This window comes from Oratosquilla oratoria, chromosome 11 (assembly GCF_046742065.1).
Source record: "Oratosquilla oratoria isolate Oo_2021 chromosome 11, ASM4674206v1, whole genome shotgun sequence".
Taxonomy (NCBI): Eukaryota; Metazoa; Arthropoda; class Malacostraca; order Stomatopoda; family Squillidae; genus Oratosquilla; species Oratosquilla oratoria.
The window spans coordinates 1,762,215-1,783,020 of NC_134787.1; the positions used below are offsets into that span (position 1 = coordinate 1,762,215).

Here is a 20,806-nt window from a genome sequence, read left to right on the forward strand (position 1 = left end):
AAAGAGTGACTATATACTAATAGAGTTTGAATTAAAAGAACAGAACAATGTAGGTAGAAACGATAAGCATAGAGAAGGAAGATTAATGTACAATGAAACTGATTTTGACAAACTAAGAAAAAAATTCCAAAACACTAACTGGGACAAATTTGCCAAAGAGGGAACAAAGATGGAAGACAAATGGAACATATTCAAAGAAAAGTACAAGGAAGGAATTGACAAATATGTACCAAAAAATAAACAAAAAGATTTATATAACGTGTTGGTATAACAAAAGGTACAGCGAGGCTAGAGGCAGAAGAGACAAAGCCTGGAAAAATGGAATTTGGAAAAAAAAAAAAAAATGCGCGATCATATGAATTAGAAGAAGAAATTAAAAAAGTAGAAAATGAGAAGGACCTGGGAGTCATTATTATGAATAATATGTCCCCTGAGAAACATATAAACAAAATTTTTGGAGAAACTTATAATCTAATAAGAACAATCAAAGTGGCATTTACATACCTGGACAAAGGAATGGTTAAGAAAATACTGGTCACTTTGATAAGACCAAGATTGGAGTATGCAGCGACAACGTGGTCACCAAGTACAAAAAAAAATGTATAACAAAACTTGAAAGAATACAAAGAGCAATTAATTGGCACCAACACTCTCAGAACTATCATATGAAAAGAGACTAGCAAAACTTGAGCTACAGACATTAGAGCAAAGAAGAGAGAGAGGAGACTTGATAACTATTTATAGAATGATGAAAGGCATAGAAACTATTGATAGAGAGGATCTAATAAAATGGGATAGTAGAAATACAAGAGGACATGGAAAGAAAATTAAGAAAGACAGTTATAGAAGAGACCTGAAAAAGAACAGCTTTCCTCACAGAGTAATAGACATTTGGAACAAGTTAGATGAGAAAGTGATGTGTGCAAAAACAATACACAAATTTAAAAACAGTCTAGATAAAACGAGATATGAAGACGGGACACCACGAGCATAGCTCTCCTTCCCATAAAATACAACTAGGTAAATACAAGAGGGGAATGTTTGTTAGATAAGGAAGGAGCATAGTAGAGTGGAGAATGACTGTATATAGATGATACTGTGATGCAAGGGAGTGGGCAAGGGTTCGGGGGAATATGGAGTGGTTATGTGTGAATGATATTTTGACAGCCCAAAGGGATTTCTCCTCGTCCTCTCTTTTTCCACATGAGGGGACAGTGGGGGGGGTTGCCAATTAAGTGAAGTGGCCTTGCCATGGGTGTACTGTGCCTTGCTTCATTGCTTCTGACCCAGGGCATTGGGTGGGATACAGGGATGACCCATCATCCATGAGGAGCGAAGATGAGAGGGAGGAAAGGGTGGTGGATAGGAGTGGGTATGTGCCTTATGACTAAGCTACCTCCCTTATAAGGGTTGTAAAAGCCCATGGTATATAGATAGATGATATATGGTACACACTCAGATTACTAAACAAACCATTCAAGACAGATCAACAAATTCAGTGGTCCAATAATACAAGATATAAACCCCCACAGAAAAAGAAACTCCCACCCCTAATAAAAACCACACTGGTACTTTTAGGCTTGGGACATTATACAGCATTGAAACTGTGCCAATACAGAATAGGCCTGACCACAGATTCAAATTGGTCTAGATGCAACCACTACACAGAGGACACAACATTTCACATTACAATGCCCCACACTAGTATTCTTTAGACACCAACACATATCTTCCCTGAATGACTTATGGCCCTGCCCAGAGTCTGTTGCTGATTAAATGAATGCTGCAAGTCTTCTGCAAGAGAGACCAGGTGCAACAGATTGATTGATTTATCAAATGGAAGAACATGCATGGGTTTATGAAAGAATGGACCAGACTTCATCTTTCTTTCTTTCTTTTAACTTGTTGCCTTCATTCACTTCTTGTGTGTTTTTCTCATGGGTTCCAGGCAATTATTCTCTTGTTTACTCTCTATTGATTTGATCATTGTTATACATAGGAAGCCCCACCCTAATGATTCTTCAGCACTGGTTTATTTCTTAGATTGATTCTTCCATACTAATTTAGTTTGTTTTACTCACAGGAAGCCCATTTCCTTCTGTTGCTGCTGCTGCTCAAACAGAATTAGAAGATTATAAAGCAGCAGAGGCCAAGATTAAAGGTTTGAAATCAGATTTACCTGAACAGGAAGGAATGGACTTGTTATCAGACAATACAGCTAAGTTGACTTCAGCTATCACCTCCCTGCCAGAGCTCCTCAAGAAAAAGTGCAACATAGACAAACATATGAGTATTGCTATGGGTAAGTAATTGTTAGATTGGTCTGGGTAAGTTTGAATACAATATTAGTTATGAATTGGAAGGTAAGCACATATGCATTGTAATAAGTACACATACTTGAAGCGGCCTTGCTGTGGATGTGCTGTGTCTGACCTAGGGCAGTGGACAAGGTGCAGGGATGACCCGTCATCCAGGAGGTACTAAGATAAGAGGGATGGTGGAGGGGTGTGCAGTGTATTCAGGGATGGAATGGGTGGGAATGATTTTGTGCCTTTTCCTTTTTGGCTACCTCCCTTGTAAGGGGGAAAAAGCCTTGGTATATGTATGTATGTATGTAATATGTACATACACACATGTACATACTCATACATATACTCATACACACAAACATACATACACAAATACATACATACATACCAAAAGGCCTTCTCCTCTTAGTGAAAGGGAAAACCAAATTAAAGCATCCATTCACCCTTCGTCCATCCAATATTCATCCAAATCCTTTAATTACACCTCATGGAGAAAGGTTCATCCCTTCCCCTGCCACATTGTTCAGGTCTAAGGCAATGTAGTGTGACACAGTGCTTCCATAGCTGGAGGTGATTTACCTCCTCTAGTTCATGATATCCTCCATCCCCATTATTCTCTTGGATATTAAAGGTGGGGCGGCAGAAAAGATGAATATCTCTATGGGCTGCATCTTTGTGGCCATTGGTAAATCCTCTTCATTTATTCCTATCATTTGCATTCTCTCTTCTTTGCTCAACAGACATTCTTCATATATCCAGTGCCCCTTTCATCCCATCTGTCCACCTCACTTTTGGTCTTCTCACATTCACTCCATCCACTTATGCTTTTCACATTTTTTTTCTTATGCCTCAACTGTCTTACTACCCTGTCAAGTACCATTTCTGACAGCTCTCTTTCTATCCCTGATGTTCGCATCTCCTTCACACTGTACTCAATTGTTCCATCAACCATACTTCTCAAGCACGTCATCTCAAACATGTTTGGGCTCTTTATTTTCTACCTTCTTCAAATTCCAAGTCTCTTCCATACTATTGGTACAACCATTCCTTCAAACAACCTTTGTTTTGCATTCATTCCCAGGTATCCATGTCTCACAGCACTTTTCATTCCCCAAACATTTACTTGGCTTTATTATTGTATAATTCATCTTCACCTCCACTCCTCCATTCACTGCCACATACCTCTTCACTCTGTATCACCAAAGGGGACATTCGTAAGAAAAAGCAAAGGTCTGGGAGGAGTTTTCCAACCAGAACCCTAAGGTTTGGGACTTTTAATTTGTGTGGATGTGGTACAGATGAGAGTAAAAGGGAAGAGATTGGCAGTATGTTTGTGAGAAGGAAGATGGGTGTGTTGGCATTGAGTGGAGCAAAGTTGAAAGGGAGGGTCTTGAGTTTGGGAGTGTAGTTGGGAGGGTCTCAGGAGTGAAGAGAGGATGAGGGAGAGAAGGGATGGTTGTCCTAGTAAGTGAAGAGGTAGGTAAGTGTGTGGTGAAGTGGGAGGAGATTTGTTCAAGGTTAATATGGATGAAGGTGAAACTGGGAAGGGAGATGTGGGTTTTTGTAAGTACATAGGAGTGAATGGAGAATGGTTGTGTATGGAGAATAATTTGGCACAACCCGAAGGGATTTCTCCCTATCTTTTCTTTTTCTACATGAGGGGACGGAGAGGGGTGGTTGCCAATTTAATGAAGCGGCCTTGCTGTGGATGTGCTGTGACTTGTGACACAGCTTCTGACCCAGGGCAGTGGGCGAGATACAGGGATGATCCATCATCCAGGAGGATCCAAGATAAGAGGGAAGGAGGGGATGGATGGGAGTAGAGTATGTGGGGATGGAATGGGTGGGAGTGGATTTTATGACTGTGTTTTGACTACCTCTCTTGTAAGGGGGAAAAAGCCTTTGATATTTGTATCAGATGAAATGCCTGAGAAATATGGTAGGGGTGAATAGGCTGGATAGAGTAAGAAACGAGGTGAAGAGAAGAGCAAGCATAGAAGGGGAATTGGGAGATAGGGTTGATGAAAGATTATTGGAATGGTATGGACACATGGAAAGAATGAGTGAGGAAAGATTAGTAAAATAGGTGTGGAAGGAGTGAACATGAGGGGACGACCAAGGATGAGATGGATGAATGGTAAAAGGGGCATTGGGAAAGAGGGGAATATCTGTTGGGGAAGGAAGAGAGAAAACAGAAGATATGAGTGAATGGAGAATGTTTGTGTATTTACCTAATTGTATTTTACGGGAAGGGGAGCTATGCTTGTGGTGACCCATTTTTGTATCTCACAAGATCAAGTTTGTTCTTAAATTCTTGTGTTGTGTTTGCACACACTTTCTTCGTTCAGTTAGTTCCAGATATCTATCACTCTGTGTGGGAAGCTGTTCTTTTTCAGGTCTCTTCTGTAGCTGACCTTTTTGAGTTTCATTACATGTCCTCTTGCTTTTCCCTGTACCACTTTGATAAGTCCTCTCTATCAAGGCGTTCTTTTCCTTTCATAATTCTGTAGATGTTTAGTAGGTCCCCTTGTTCTCTTCTCTGTTCCAGGGTCGGCAATTCCAGTTCAACCAGTCTTTGTTCATGTGTCAAGTTTGAAAGTGTTGGGTCCATCTTTGTCACTGCTCTTTGTATTCTTTCTAATTTTCTTATATTCTTTTTTGTACTGGGTGACCATATCAGTGCTGCATATTCCAATTTTGGCTTTATCAGTGTTTAATGATACTGTGATCCATGGAAGGGAGTGGGTGGGGGATGGGGATGAGGAAGTATGTGTGAATGAGGGGACAGAGAGTAGGGGGTTGCTGATTAAATAAAGTGGACTTGCTGTGGATGTACTGTGTCTTGCTACATTACTTCTGACCTAGGGCAGTAGATAAGATGCAGGGATGACCCATCACCTAGGAGGAGCCAAGAAAAGAAGGAAGGAGAGGTGATGAATGGGAGTGCAGTATGTGGGGATGAAATGGGTGGGAGTGGATTTATGCCTTTGACTTTGGCTACCTCCCTTGCAAGAGGGAAAAAAAGCCCTTGGTATGTATGTATGTAATTATTAACATTGTAAATATAGACCCATGAAATAATACTCTTTTAGACACTTGTGATTGAATATCCCCAGGTCTCCTCAATGGAATCAAGTCAAGGAAACTGGATGTCTACTTTGAAATGGAGGAGAAGATTATGGGCCACACAACTCTTGAAAAACCTGTGTTGGATGTGAGGATTTTTTTTTATTTTTAAAAAATAATTCCAATTATATTGTTAGTGCCACTCCTCATGTAAGGAGGGTAAGGGCCTTTTGGTATTTGGTACATTTTCAGTGAGGTGAAAGTAAACTATTGTCTTCTTTATTTGCAACCAGGTCATACGGGACCCTGACTGTGGCACTGCATATGATAAGCTGCGGTTGTTTCTCATCTACTACCTGTGCTCTCCAAACTTAACAGACTCTGAGTTTGATCAGTTTGTCTCGGCACTGACAGAAGCTGGTGCCAGTCCCCACCCTTTGGCATACATGAAAAGATGGAAGTCATATATGAAGGTACTGTATTAAGCCACTGACTGTATGTCTTATTTCTGGATTCTTTAGTATGTACTGATTGACTGACACTTGGTCTCTGGATTGGGTCAAGATCTCTCTTGGTCAACTTTAGCTGTATTTCTGACACCTTTTCACACAAGGAGAGCTGACAATCAGAGACAGTTTTGCACCAATACAACAGCCCTAAATTTCTTCCCAGCAAGATATAAGGGAGAACCCAAGGACTGTTGCCAGCCATTGTAGAGTACAAAACCCCTTCTTATAATCCTCTCTTTGTGTCCATCCCCAAATACCTATTTCTGATGACACTTTTCATTCCCAAAAACATTTACTTGCCTCCCTCATTCTACAGTTTACCTCAACCCCCACTACTCCATTCCCTGCTACATGTGACCCCAAATACTTAAAAATATCCACTTCCTCTAACCTCTCACCTTTAAGACTTACCTCCAGCTTCCTGCCACCTTTTCCCCTTGTAGTAAATCTCATCACCATGCTTTTATCCATATTCACATTCAACTTTCTCCTGTCACATACCCTCCCAAACTCTGTCACTAATTGCCTTAAACCCTCCTTCAGCCCAGCCACAATTGCAGTGTTATCTGCAAAGAGTGACTTGCTCACCTTCCACTTCCCTCCATGCTCTTCAACCATCTCCAATCATCAGCTCAACACCCTCAGATTTACCTCCATGTACACATTGAACAATCGATTAATCAATCATTGCCTCAAGTTTCACTATGTGGAAAACCTGCTTGCTCCACAGTGGCTGGCATCCTTTGGGGGAGGTGGTTAGACCCTTTATTCTCTTTATTAATACCAAGCTGAATACAATAATAAGTTTTAACCTGGACAAAATCATTAGTATTATTAGGTTGAGATTATAAATATCAGAAGATTTATATGCATGGATCCCAGCATTCCTGTAAGATAAGAGGGAGGGAAGGGGGTGAATGGGAGTGGAGTATGTGGGGATGGAATGGGTGGGAGTGGATTTTATGTCTTTGTTTTTGGTTGTCTCCCTTGTAAAGGGAAAAAAGCCATTGGTATATGTATGTATATGAACTGAATTACTTTCAGATGACATCTGGTGCAGGACCTTCTGACTACACAGGTGGTGTGGCCAAGACAGTATCCATGTTCTCCAAACTTATGAATCATGGATCGACACTTGTAGTTGAAGGTGTCAAGAATTTTGTTCTTAAAGAAAATGTGAGGTTTGAGAACTTTTCTGGTGAGTTTGAGAGAAAATAGTAATTTTCTTTTATGTATTTCCACTATTTTGAGTAATTTTCTTTATTTTGATAGAAACTTCCAATTACAAGAATTGTAGACCATTTGATGGAGATGAGAAGTAGTGAAGAAGAAAAGGAATACCGATACTTTGATCCCAAACTTCTGCGACCTGGAGACAGTAATGCAAGTTCAGCACGGTCTAGGACACCATTTCAGGTCAGGCATAATGAATGTAATTTTATCTGTTATGCATGGAGATTTATGCATAAGTGGGAGTAAGTGGACCAGGGATCTTGCTCTCAGCATGTTCATCCTATGAGAATTGAAGGCATAAGAGTGTTTGGGAGAAGAAGAATGTGCATGGTTGTTGTATAGACAAGAGTAAAAGACATTGGTAGTATGCTTGTTAGAAGGAAGATGATTGTGTTAGCATGAAGTGAAACTAAGTTGAAAGGGAAGAGCAACTTTGACTTTGGGAGTCTGGTGGGGAAAGTGTAAGGAATGACAAGGGGATTAGGGAGGGAAGGAGTGGCTCTGCTGGTAGGTGATAAGATAAAAAAGTGTGGAGTGGAGGGAAGTGTCTTCAAGGTTAATGTTGTTGAAGGTGAAACTGGGGTGGGAGATGTGGGTTTTTGTGAGTGCATATGGGTCAGGTAGTGAGAAAATTGAAGAGGAAAGGTAGGTTTCTTTGATAGATTGAAAGGAATGTGTAGTGATACTTGTGCTAGAGTAGGGGATGAACCACTAGTTGGGAGGTTTGGAGTGCCAAGTGAGAATCTTAATGGAGAGGTGATGTTGGAAATATGTTTTGAAAGGGACTTTAATGATATAAAAAACAATGTTTATGAAGAGAGCCAAGAACAAGTATATATGGGAAAGAGTGGTGGATGGAAGGGTGGTTGATTGGTTATTGATGGATAAGGTAGGGATATCAAAAGGAAAGACAGGAAGAGTTCTGGACATTCATGTTTTCAGGGGAAGTAGTGAGGGAGTGTCAGATAATTCTTTGGAAAAAGATATGTTGAAAGTGGAGGGAAATTGGAGGAGGAGGAGGAAAAGGGGTGAGAGATAGAGAGGTGCTGATAGTTAACAAATAGAATAAGTAGGTAAAGGAAAAAAAATTATGAGAAGGTGGGAGAAGTGTGAGGGGTGATGAGGGATAAAAGGGGCAGTGAGAGTAGAAGAAGAATTTATATTTTTTCAGGAGGAAGTGACAAAGTGCAAAGATGGTATATGGGATGACTAGGATGGGAGGGAACAGACACCTCTGCATTCTACACCTCTTTTACTAATCTTTCTTCACTTATTCTTCCCATGTGTTCAAACCATCCCAATACTCTTTCATCAATCCTATCTCTCAACTTCCTTTCCATCCCTGCTGTCCTCCTTATTTCCTCATTTCTCACTCTATCCAGCCTAGTAACCCCTACGATACTTCTCAGTCATTTCATCTGAAACACATTTAAACTCTTCCTCTCTTATATTCCATGTTTTTTCCCCATACAGTGCTGTTGGCACAATCACCCCTACTAACAATCTCCTCTTAGCATCCATTCCCAAATGTCTTGTTTCTCATTACACATTTTAATCCCTTAAGGCATTTACTTGCTTCTCTCACTCTACAATCTACCTCCACCTCCACTCCTCCCTTTCCCGCCACATTCGCCCCCAGGTATTTAAAGCAATCCACTTTAGTCTTTCTTCCTTAATATTCACTTCCAGTTTGCTGCCATCCTATCCCCTTGGACATATCATCTTACTTTTACCCATATTTATCTTCAACTTCCTTCTTTCACACACCTTCCTAAACATACATACATATACCAAGGCTTTTTCCCCCTTCCAAGGGAGGTAGCCAAAAAGGGGAAGGCATAAAAACACTCCCACCCATTTCATCCCCAAATACACTCCACACCCCTCCCGCCCTCCCTCTCATCTGAGCACCTCCTGGATGACGGGTCATCCCTGCACCCTGCCCACCGCCCTGGGTCAGAAGCAGTGTCGCAAGACACAGCACATCCACAGCAAGGCCGCTTCATTTAATCGGCGACCCCCCCTCTCCGTCCCCCCTTGCATATAAGGAGAGGACGGGGAGAAATCCCTTCGGGCTGCGTCAAAATTTACTCACACATACTACCCCACCCCCCTGCCCATTCCTCCTCATGCAATCACAACATCATCCATATACAACCATTCTCCACTCACTCTGTCTTCCGTCCTCTCCCTTCCTTCCTCAACAGACATTCCCCTCTTCCCCAAAGCCCCCTTCACCCCATCCATCCACCTCATCCTAGGACGTCCCCTCATGTTCACTCCCTCCACATCTGCCTTCCATACCTCTTTTACTAGTCTTTCTTCACTCATTCTTTCCATGTGTCCAAACCATCCTAATATTCTTTCATCAACCCTATCTCCCAAATCCTTTTTCACCCCTGTTCTCCTCCTCACCTCCTCATTTCTCACTCTATCCAGCCTAGTAACCCCCACCATACTTCTCAGACACCTCATCTCAAACACATTCAAACTCCTTCTCTCTTCTTCTCTTATGTTCCACGTTTCTGCCCCATACAGTGCTAACACTGTCACTAATTTCCTTAGTGTCTCCTCTGATCATGCTACAAGCATAATGCCATTAGCAAACAACAACTGGCTTATCTCCCATCTCTCTCCATTTTCTTTAACCATCCCCAATCCCCAGCCCATTGCCCTTGTATTTACCTCTCACACCACCCCATCCATGTATAAATTGAACAGCCTTGGTGACAGGACACATCCTTGGCAAAGTCCCACCTTTACCTCAAACTACTTGCACTCTCCATTTCTAATCCTAACACAGGTTCTAATACTCTTTTAAAAATTCTTGACTACTCTTAACAGTTTTCCTCCTATCCCAAATATCTGCAATATCTCCAACAGTTCCTGTCTACCCTGTCATAAACCTTTTCCAAATCCATAAACACCCAAAAAACATCCTTATATTTTCCTAAAGCTTTCTCACATATCTGCCTTACCACAAAAATCTGATCCACACAACCCCTACCTGTCCTAAACCCACACTGTTCCTCACCAATTACTCCCTCTGTTCCTCTCCTAATCCTCTCAATCAAAACCCTCCCATAAGCCTTCCCAACTACACTCAACAAACTGATCCCTCTGAAACTACTACACACACTTGTCCCCTTTTCCCTTGTAAAGCAGAACTATACAGGCACTCCTCCAGTCCTCCAGCACTCTACCCTCTTTTAGACAAACATTAAACAACCTCACCAGCCAGTCCACCATCACTGTACCTCCCTTTTTTAGACATTCTGCTTGACACCCATCTAACCCAGGTGCCTTACCTGCTCTCATCAATTTAATAATGGCTTATACCACATCTTTTCTTATTTCTCCTCAATTTTCCTTATTCATCACTCATTTTCACATTTAACAACTCCCAAGAATACTCTGCCCATCTTCCTCTTACTGCTGTCTCTTCCATTATCATCTCTCCATCAGCACCTTTTACTTTTTCTTCTCTACTTGATAAGGTGGTATGAGAGGTAAAGGCAAGGGTGATGGACAGAAGATTGGAGATGGTTAGAGAGACTGGAGGGAAGTGGGAGGTTGCCAGTTGTTTGTTGATGACACTGCACTATGAGGAAGTTTAAAGTAAATGTGGGTAAAAGCAAAGTGATGAGATGTGCAAGGGATGAGGGTGACAGTAAGTTGGAAGTAAATCTTAAAGAAGAGAAGGTAGAGGAAGTGGATAGTTTTTAAGTATATAGGGTCACATGTACCTTGGAATGGAAGAGTTGTGGTGGAGGTAATCTATGGAGTGAGGGAATGAAAAGTGTCATGAAAACTAAGTGTCTAGGAAGGGATGCAAAGAGATTATATGAGGGGATAATTGTGTCTGTGAAACTATATGGGAGAGAGACTAAAGGAGACAGAAGAAAGAAATTTAAATGTGTTTGAGATGAAGAGATGAAGTGTTTGAGAAGTATGGTGGGGGTATGAGGATAAATTAGAATATATTTATTTATTTACTTTTACTTTATTTTCAGGATGCAGTGATATTTGTTGTGGGTGGTGGAAATTATGTTGAGTACACCAACCTTGTAAGCTATGCAAAAAGGAAAACTGGTATGAATAAACGGATCATCTATGGCTGCTCCAATCTTGTCAATGCAGAACAATTTATAAATGAGGTAGGTGATGAAGACTAATTACTAGTAACTGTTATTTTAAATTTCACTTGATAGATTAGTGTTATGGAAAAATGTGAAGATCATACATCAGAATCTCAAAACTAAGCCCCCAACTCATGAAAATAAAATGCCATCAAAACAACAGTGCAACATTATCAACAAGTGCTTCACCATTCACCAAAACTAGCTTGAAGACCACCATACCAGAAAACAGAAAAATAACTAAAGAAATAGAGAAAGACAAAACATATAATGAAACCTTTACCCCCCCTCCACTGTAAAAACACAGAAAGGGCCATTGAGAAATTAAATTCCAAAGCTGAAGGTCCTGATGAAATCACAAACATCTAACTCAAACACCTTGGCCAGAATACCATAAGAGCCTTAATGGATATTTTCAACTACTGCTTATTCAGCCAGGAGGAGCCAAGAAAAGAGAGAGGGAGGGATGGTGAATGGGAGTGGAGTACGTGGGGATGAAATGGACTACCTCCCTTATAAGGGGGAAAAAGCCATTGGTATATGCATGCATAGAAGCTCGCTGGCTGAGCGGGTTAGTGCGTCGTTACTTGTGGCGAAGGTTGAGGTGAGGGTGGTTCGAATCCTAAGACTGGCGAAGTTGAACCAAGGGCATGGTTCATTAAATTCCATGCTACAAAGCCCTCTGTGAGGGGCACCGTCCTAGCCTCCCAATAGGGGGGAGTGTGTGACATTAAACCATATCCATATCATATTTGTGCATGTACTCCAAGCAATAGTGGATTGGCTAATGTGCTGGAAGACTGGAGGAATGTGTTTTTAGTTCTGCTTTACAAAGGAAAAGGGAACAAATGGGAATGTATGGGACAATCTTGGAATTTAGCCCCTAGAATACAATGACACCTATGTATTTACCTAGTTGTATTATACAGGAAGGGAGCTATTTTTACTCTTTCCATACTCCATTATAATACATACATACATATACCAAAGGCTTTTTCCCCCTTATAAGGGAGGTAGCCAAAAAACAAAGGCATAAAAACCACTCCCACCCATTCCATCCCTATTACACTCCACTCCCCTCCACCCTCTTCCCTCCCTCTTATCTTGGCACCTCCTGGATGACAGGTTATCCCTGCCTCTTGCCCACTGCTCTGGGTTAGAAGCAGTATCACAACACACAGCACATCGACAGCAAAGATGCTTCATTAAATGGGCGACCCCCCTCTCCGTCCCCTCATGCAGAAAAGGAGAAGATGGGGGAGAAATCACTTTGGGCTGTGTCAAAATATTTCTCACACATACTTCCTCACCCCCCATCCCCCACCCATTCCATCTCATGCATCACAGCATCATCCATATACAGTACAACCATTCTCCATTCACCCATATCTTCTGTCCTCTCCTGTCTTTCCTCAACAGACATTCCCCTCTTCCTCAAAGCCCCTTTTACCCCATCCATCCATCTCATCTTAGGTTGCCCCCTTATGTTCACTCCCTCCACATCTACCTTCCATACCTCTTTTACTAGTTTTTCTTCACTCATTCTTCCATGTGTCCAAACCATCCTAATACTCTTTCATCAACCCTCTCTCCCAACTCCCTTTCCATTGTCATTGAACGCCTAATACTTAAACTTGTCACACCATATATTCCCCTTGCTGACTCACAACACGGTTTTAGGCCACTACACTCCACAAACACTCTTCTGACAAACCTCACACAAAGAATTTTAGATGGCATCAATTCAGATAGGCCCCACCACAGAACACTTCTTATAACATTGGACATTAGTAAAGCTTTTGATGCTATCCCCCGCCACAACCTAACAAATAAAATATATAACACAGACATGCACAATAACACCAAAAGATGGCTGGCCAATTATCTGGCAGGCAGGAATGCTCATGTGTCATATAATGGCCAATCATCGCACATCAGAAACATTAAGAACGGAGTACCACAGGGCTCAGTTCTATCCCCCACATTATTTAATCTATACATGCATGACTTACCCACGCCAGACACCTCAGAAATACAAATCTCTTCCTACGCAGACGACATAACAATCACATGCACACATCGTAACACAGACAAAGCTGCAGAAATAATCCAGCCTTACCTTGACACACTCAACACATGGTTCATCACAAACAGACTCAAAATAGCTCCAACCAAATCTACAGCAACACTTCTCACCAACTGGACAAAAGAACACAAATACATACCTCATCTCTACATCAACAACACTCTAATACCACACACAAACACACCGAAAATTCTTGGTGTAACATACGATACATCCATGTCTTTCAAACAACACCTCACAAACATAAAAAACAAATGCACACCTAGACTTAACGCACTTAAGTCAATCACTGGAACAACATTTGGACAAAACAAAGAAACTAACATAACTATATACAAACAATGCATACGCTCAGTGATGAATTATGCGAGTCCTGCATGGGCTCCTAATCTCAGTGAGACACACCACAACACCCTTCAAATCATACAAAACAAAGCCCTAAAAACAATTACAGGCTGCACAAATACATCACCTACAGACCATTTACACCATGAAACAAAAGTCCTCAAAGTCAAGGACCACCTCGACATGAGAGGCACACAAACACTTGCTGCAGCCACCACAAACACATCACACCCGCTACACTACATAGCAGAACACCCACACACACCAAGAAACATTAAAACTACACCCAAAGACCTTTATTACGCACAGATACTCTCTTCTCTTCCTCCACAACCACCAAATACCAGCCTCCGGAAACATATTCATAATCATATCACTCACCGCTCCATTAACACACTGAAAGACAACACACTGCTGCATGCCAGACCCCCTGATATCCACCCTTCTGAATCCTCTCTCCCACGAAAGGACAGAGTCCACTTGGCCAGACTGCGATGCGGTCACCACCCAGCACTTCTAAGCTACCAGAAGAGGCTGGACGACCGTGTTGTGAACAGCTGCCCAGGATGTAACACTTCACCCCATACCATACAACACATAATGGAAGACTGCATTATACACAATCATGCACGCAAACAACACAACATACACTCTATAAAGGATTTGTGGGAAAACCCAGTTTCGGCTGTGGCCTTCCTTGGGGAGACGGGACTGCTCGGACAGACAGTCTAGGGAACGACAACAACAACAACTCCCTTTCCACCCCTGTTCTCCTCCTCACCTCCTCATTTCTCACTCTATCCAGCCTAGTAACCCCTATCATACTTCTCAGGCACCTCATCTCAAACACATTCAAACTCCTTCTCTCTTCCTCTCTTATATTCCATGTTTCTGCCCTGTACAGTGCTGTCTGTGCAATCACTCCTTCACACAGTCTCCTCTTAGCATCCATTCCCAAATGTCTATTTGTCATTACACTTTTTAATCCACCAATTGCTTCTCTCAATCTGCACTCTATCTCCACCTCTACTCCTCCCTTTCCTGCCACATTCGCACCTAAGTACTAAAGAGAATAAGAACAGAGGAGGATTGTGAATCATTACAGTTAGACCTGGACAAACTCAGGAAATTGACTCAAAAGTGGGAAGTGAACTTCAATATCAAGAAGTGTAGTATAATGGAAAATAGGAGTTTTCCATTATACTACATTTCTTGGTATTGAAGTTCACTTCCCATTTTTGAGTCCATTTCCAAATTTTGTCCAGATCTAAGTGTAATGATTCACAATACTCCTCTGTTCTTACTTTCTTTAGTATTTTTGCATCATCTGTGAAGAAATTCATATAACGCTGTTCCTTTATCCATGTCATTTATATGGCAAACATGATTGGAGCCAGTACCAAACCTTGTGGGACACCACTTATCATTTCTTCCCAATTCGAGTATTTGTCTCTAATTATTACCCTAATTTTTCTCCCAGTCAGGAAATCTTCCAATCATTCCAGTAATTTTCCTCTGATGCCACCTGCTGATTCTATTTTTCTTATTAGTTTCTTGTGTGGTACCTTATCAAATGCTTTTTGTAGGTCTAGAAAGGCAGTCTGCCCATCCATCCCTCTCTTGTATGAGAAAAGTGGGAGGTGAGCCAGCTGTTGTTTGTGGACGACACTGCGCTTGTGGCAGGATCGGAGGAGGGATTGAGGAAGTTGGTGGCAGAGTTTGGGAGAGTATGTGATAGAAGAAAGCTAAAGATAAATGTGGGTAAAAGTAAGGTGATGAGATGTACAAGGGGTGAAAATGGCAGTAGACTGGAAGTGAGCATTAAGGGAGAGCAACTGGAGGAAGTGGATAGTTTTAGATACTTGGGTGTAAATGAGGCAGGAAAAGGTGGAGGTAGAATGTAGATTGAGAGAAGCGAGTAAATGCCTTGGTGGATTAAAGAGTGTAATGAGGAATAGACATTTGGGAATGGATGCTAAGAGGAGACTGTATGAAGGAGTGATTGTGCCAACAGCACTGTATGGGGCAGAAACATGGAACATAAGAGAAGAAGAGAGAAGGAGTTTGAATGTGTTTGAGATGAGGTGTCTGAGAAGTATGATGGGGGTTACTAGGCTAGATAGAGTGAGAAATGAGGAGGTGAGGAGGAGAACAGGGGTGGAAAAGGAGCTGGGAGATAGGGTTGATGAAAGAATATTAGGATGATTTGGACACATGGAAAGAATGAGTGAAGAAAGACTAGTAAAAGAGGTATGGAAGGCAGATGTGGAGGGAGTGAACATGAGGTGACATCCTAAGATGAGATGGGGTGATGGGGGCTTGGGGGAAGAGGGGAATGTCTGTTGAGGAAGGATGGGAGAGGACAGAAGACAGGGGTGAATGGAGAATGGTTGTATATGGATGATGTTGTGATTGCTGGAGGTGGAAGGGGGGGGGGGGTGGGGGGTGAGGTAGTATGTGTGAGCAAAAGTTGACACAGCCCGAAGGGATTTCTCCCCGTCCTCTCCTTTTATGCAATGGGGGGACAGAGAGGGGGGGTCGCCGATTTAATGAAGCGGCCTTGCTGTGGATGTGCTGTGTCTTGCGACACTGCTTCTGACCCAGGGCAGTGGACAAGGTGCAGGGATGACCCGTCATCCAGGAGGTGCACAGATAAAAAGGAGGGTGGAGGGGTGTGGAGTGTATTCAGGGATGGAATGGGTGGGAATGATTTTATGCCTTCCCCTTTTTGGCTACCCCCCTTGTAAGGAGGAAAAAGCCTTGGTATATGTATGTATGTATGTAACTAGGGCCAGTTCCAAATTTGTCTGTCAGCGAAGCGCTGCTTCTTTTTCGTTTGTCTTCAACCCCTGCTGGGGTGTAGGCATCATGAGGTGCAAGTTTGTGTATGAGGATGCCAGCATTGTCATCCTTATATTTATTTTGTAGTTGTAGCTGAGTGATCCCCATATTCTGTGAACAGGCTTGATTTTTTTTTTTTTTTCCCTGTGGAAATATTCTGGGTGAAAGAGAATGATTACAGCTGTAACTTTATATTTTATAATGTGTATATTGTGATGCATCATCATATATCAGGCAGCGTAATGCACACACAGATGTTTAGCTTATATTGAAGAGGTTAAGGGAAGCACAGAGGAAAAGTTTAGATGTGTTTGAGGTGAAGTGTTTGAGAAATATGGTGGGTGTTGTAAGGATAGATAAAGTGAGAAATGAGATAAAGATATGTGGAGGTTGAAAGGGAGCTGGCAGAGAGGGCACATGAAATTATATTATGATGGTTTGGGCACATGGAAAAAATCAATGAAGAAAGAATAGGGAAAAAAAAAAAGTGGATGACAGAGATGGATGAAATGAACCTGAGGGGTAAACCGAGAATGTAATGGGTGGATGGGGTGAAAGGAATCTTAAGTAAAAGGGGAATGTCTGTTGAGTAGGGAAAGGAGAAGGCAATGTTTTTATTTGTCTTTTCTATCTCCATAGAAGGGGAGGAAGAGGAGGGAGGGTTACCGTTTAAATGAAATGTCTGGCCCTGCTACGGATGTATTAGGTTTTGCTGCATTGGTTCTGAAATGGGCAGTGGTCAAATCATAGGGATGACCTTTTATCCACAAGAAGCTAAGATAAAATGGAAATGATTGATGGGTGGGGGTAGGGGTGGGTGTATACCTTGGCTGGCCACTTCCCTTGTAAAGGGGAAGAAGCATTGTTGTGTATAGATACATTGGGGAAAAAGAGAAAAAGAAATGCAGGAGGATAGTAGAGGCTGAGAGGTGGCCAATCAAAAGTGTTGTGAATTGAAGTGGAATACAATGGTTTCATGTCACAGTGCATGTGAAAAGAAGCTACTGGTGGCAGATAGGAACGGAGAGTATTAAGTGTGATCTGAAAGCAGATGGCAAGTGAACCTACTCAGTCAACAAAAGAAATTATGTAAGCAACTGTAGAACAAAGAAGAGAAAGAGGTGATTTAATAACTATTTACAGAATTATGAAAGGGATGGAAATTCTTGATAGGCATGACCTACTAGAATGGGACAGAAGAGCTACGAGAGGACATGAGAAGAAACTTAAAGAAGACAGTTACAGAAGAGATCTGAAAAAGAATAGCTTTCCACACAGAGTAATAGATATCTGGAACAAACTGAGTGAGGAAACAGTGAAACTATACATGACTTTAAGAAAGAACTGGATGCAGAAAGATACAAAAGCGGGTCACTACGAGCATAGCTCTCTTCCCGTAAAATACAACTAGGGAAATACATATCCCAAAGCCTTTTTCTCCTTTACAAGGGAGGTAGCCAAAAACAAAGGTATAAAACCCACTCCCACCCATTCCATCCCCACATACTCCACTCCCATTCACCCCCCTCCCTCCCTCTTATCTTGGCTCCTCCTGGATGATGGGTCATCCCTGCATCTCACCCACTACCCTGGGTCAGAAGCAATGTAGCAAGACACAGCACATCCACAGCAAAGCTGCTTCATTTAATCAGTGACTCTCCCTCTCCATCCCCTCATGCAGAAAAAGAGCAATACCTCTGGGCTGCATTAAAATATTCACACATGCTCCCTCATCCCCCAAATCCCACCCACTCCCTCCCATGCATCGCAGTATCATCCATACAGAATCATTCGCCACTCACCCCTATCTTCCGTCTTCTCCCTTCCTTCCTCAACAGACATCCCCCTCTTTCCCAATGCGCCTTTTACCCCATCCATCCATCTCATCCTTGGTCACCCCCTCATGTTCACTCCCTCCACCTCTGCCTTCCATACCTCTTCCACCAGTCTTTTTCCCATTTGCCCCCTCCATGCATCCAAACCATCTACCAACTTCCCCTCCTCCCGTGCTCTCCTCCCCACCTCCCTGCCTCCCACTCCATCCAGCCCAGCAACCCCCACCACACTTCTCAAGCATCTCATCTCACACATTTAAACTCTTCCTCCCTTCCCCTCCCATGTTCCACACTTCTTCCCCACACAGCTATGTTGGCACAATTACCCCCTCCTACAATCTCCTCTCAGCATCCACTCCCAAACGTCTATTTCTCATTACATTTTTTAATTCCCCAAGGCACCCACTTGCCTCTCTCAGTCCACACTCCACCTCCACTCCCACCCCCTCCTGCCACGTTCACACCCAAGCAGCCAAAACCATCCACTTCCTCCACCCTTCCTCCCCCAATACCCATCTCCAACCCTCTGCCGCACTCTCCTCTTGTATATCTTCCACCAACACCCATTCTCAAACCCCCCCCCATATGTATGCATAAGAAAATAGGAATGGAAATAGTATATAGATGCTCTCTTGAAAGTAAGTAAAAGTATGGCAATAAGATTAACTGGACTAGCAAGGGAAGGGATAATCAAGGTACTAGGAATGGATGGCTTAACAGGTAAGATGTTGCATAAAGAACAATCAAGCTTGATTGTTTCATAAAAATGTTTTTGGCTACCTCCCTTGTAAGGGGAAAAAGTCCTTTGTATATGTATTTATGTAAAAGTAATCCTATTTTCTTTTCTTTACAGTTGAACAAATTAGGATCAGAAATCTTGTGAGAAGAGATACAGTAACTGTTCCAGGCCTGGTGATGTATAACTGGTTTCGCCTCTTTTGTATGATAGAACATGTAAATAATTGTTATGTCATTTTTAGTATACATTTGTTCATATGGCTGCATACAATGAAGAACATTTATTTTTTATTTTATTTTATTTATTTTTTTATTTGAAAGAAAAAGCAAGTGCACATAAACACACATGTGGTATGCTGGTGTAGTGGTACCACATTCAACTGCCAACTCGGTGGTCTGAATTTGAGTCCCTGCCGAGGACAGAAAAGCATTACAACACTGCAAGTTGGCACTCCAGCCCTGGTGGGCAAAGAGTTAGGATAGGGAAGTTGGAAAGCATAGGAGGCTGTGAAGGAATGCACTGAAATAGGTGAAAGGCTTTCAATAAGTATGAGAAGAGTACATGTATTGAAAGATGAAATGTCAGACTAAAGAGGAGTGACTAGTTAGATGCCACAGGGCTCAGTTCTGACATCTGTAATGTTCTTATTGTACATAAATGGTATGATGAATTGGTAAGGCAGCTATGTAAACATATTTGTAGAGCCCAGGATTATTAAGGAAGTGAAAAATGAGGATTGCAGTCTTCTACAGAGAGACCTAGATAAGGTTTGTAAATGGTGTCAGGTGTGGAAAATAAATTTTGGTGCAGAGAAATGTAAAATTAGGAACAAAGCCAAAGTAAAAAAATATCAGATGAGAAGATATGAAATGAGAAATGAGTTTGTAAGGAAAATAAAGTAGGAAAAGCATTTCCTATAAAGAAGATAACATAAGATACTTATAATTTGCCAAAGAATATAAGAATGGCATTTCTCTACATAGAAATGGAACCCCATTAGTACGCTCCAACTGTGTATACTACAACTAGATAAAAACACAGACACACACAAGGATACAAGGTAACCTACTAAACTGGATGGAGGATTTCCTATATGGTAGAAAAATAAGAGTACTGCTTAGAGATAAGTGTTAAGGTTGGGAGGTGATTAGTGGAGTTACACAGGGATCAGTATTGGCTCCAATAATGCTCGCTATTTATGTGAATGACATGGATGAAGATGTGGAATGTTACATGAGCTTCTTTGCAGACGATGCTAAATTGTTGAGGAAAGTGAAAACCAAAACGGATTGTGAATCACTACAGAGAGACCTAAACAAGGGTTAGAGATGATGTCGGAAGTGGGAAGTAGACTTAAACATTAAGAACTGTAGCATAATGGAGTTTGGAAAAAGTGAAAAAAAAAAAAAAAAGAATATCAGGATAATATACTATTGGAACAAGGGAAGTGAAGAAAGTGGGATATGAAAAGACCTGGGAGTAATTATCTCATGACTTGTTCCCTGATAAATAAACAAAATTGTTGGAGAATCCTACAACTTGCTTAGATCAGTAAAGGTGGCTTTTACCTCATTTAGACAAAGAAATGGTTAAAAAAATGTTAGTCACCCTAATAAGGCCTAGACTGGAGTATGCTGTGACACTATGGTCACCCAGCAAAAGAATATAAATAAAGTTGAAAGAATCAGAGAGCAACCACAAAAA

The 20,806-nt window shown here is 41.7% G+C and overlaps 1 protein-coding gene across 1 annotated transcript in view; it reads left to right on the forward strand.

Annotated features, from left to right (window-relative positions):
* The window catches only part of Slh (sec1 family domain containing Slh), a 39,917-nt gene extending 19,400 nt beyond the window's left edge, over nt 1-20,517 (forward strand). The window contains exons 8-14 of the mRNA XM_076192205.1: nt 2,084-2,302; nt 5,426-5,523; nt 5,669-5,848; nt 6,929-7,060; nt 7,157-7,300; nt 11,131-11,274; nt 19,217-20,517. Of these exons, the coding sequence (XP_076048320.1) occupies nt 2,084-2,302; nt 5,426-5,523; nt 5,669-5,848; nt 6,929-7,060; nt 7,157-7,300; nt 11,131-11,274; nt 19,217-19,246 (947 nt within the window). The 3' untranslated portion in view covers nt 19,247-20,517. The remainder of the gene's footprint in view (nt 1-2,083; nt 2,303-5,425; nt 5,524-5,668; nt 5,849-6,928; nt 7,061-7,156; nt 7,301-11,130; nt 11,275-19,216) is intronic.
* The last annotated feature ends 289 nt before the right edge of the window (nt 20,518-20,806 follow it).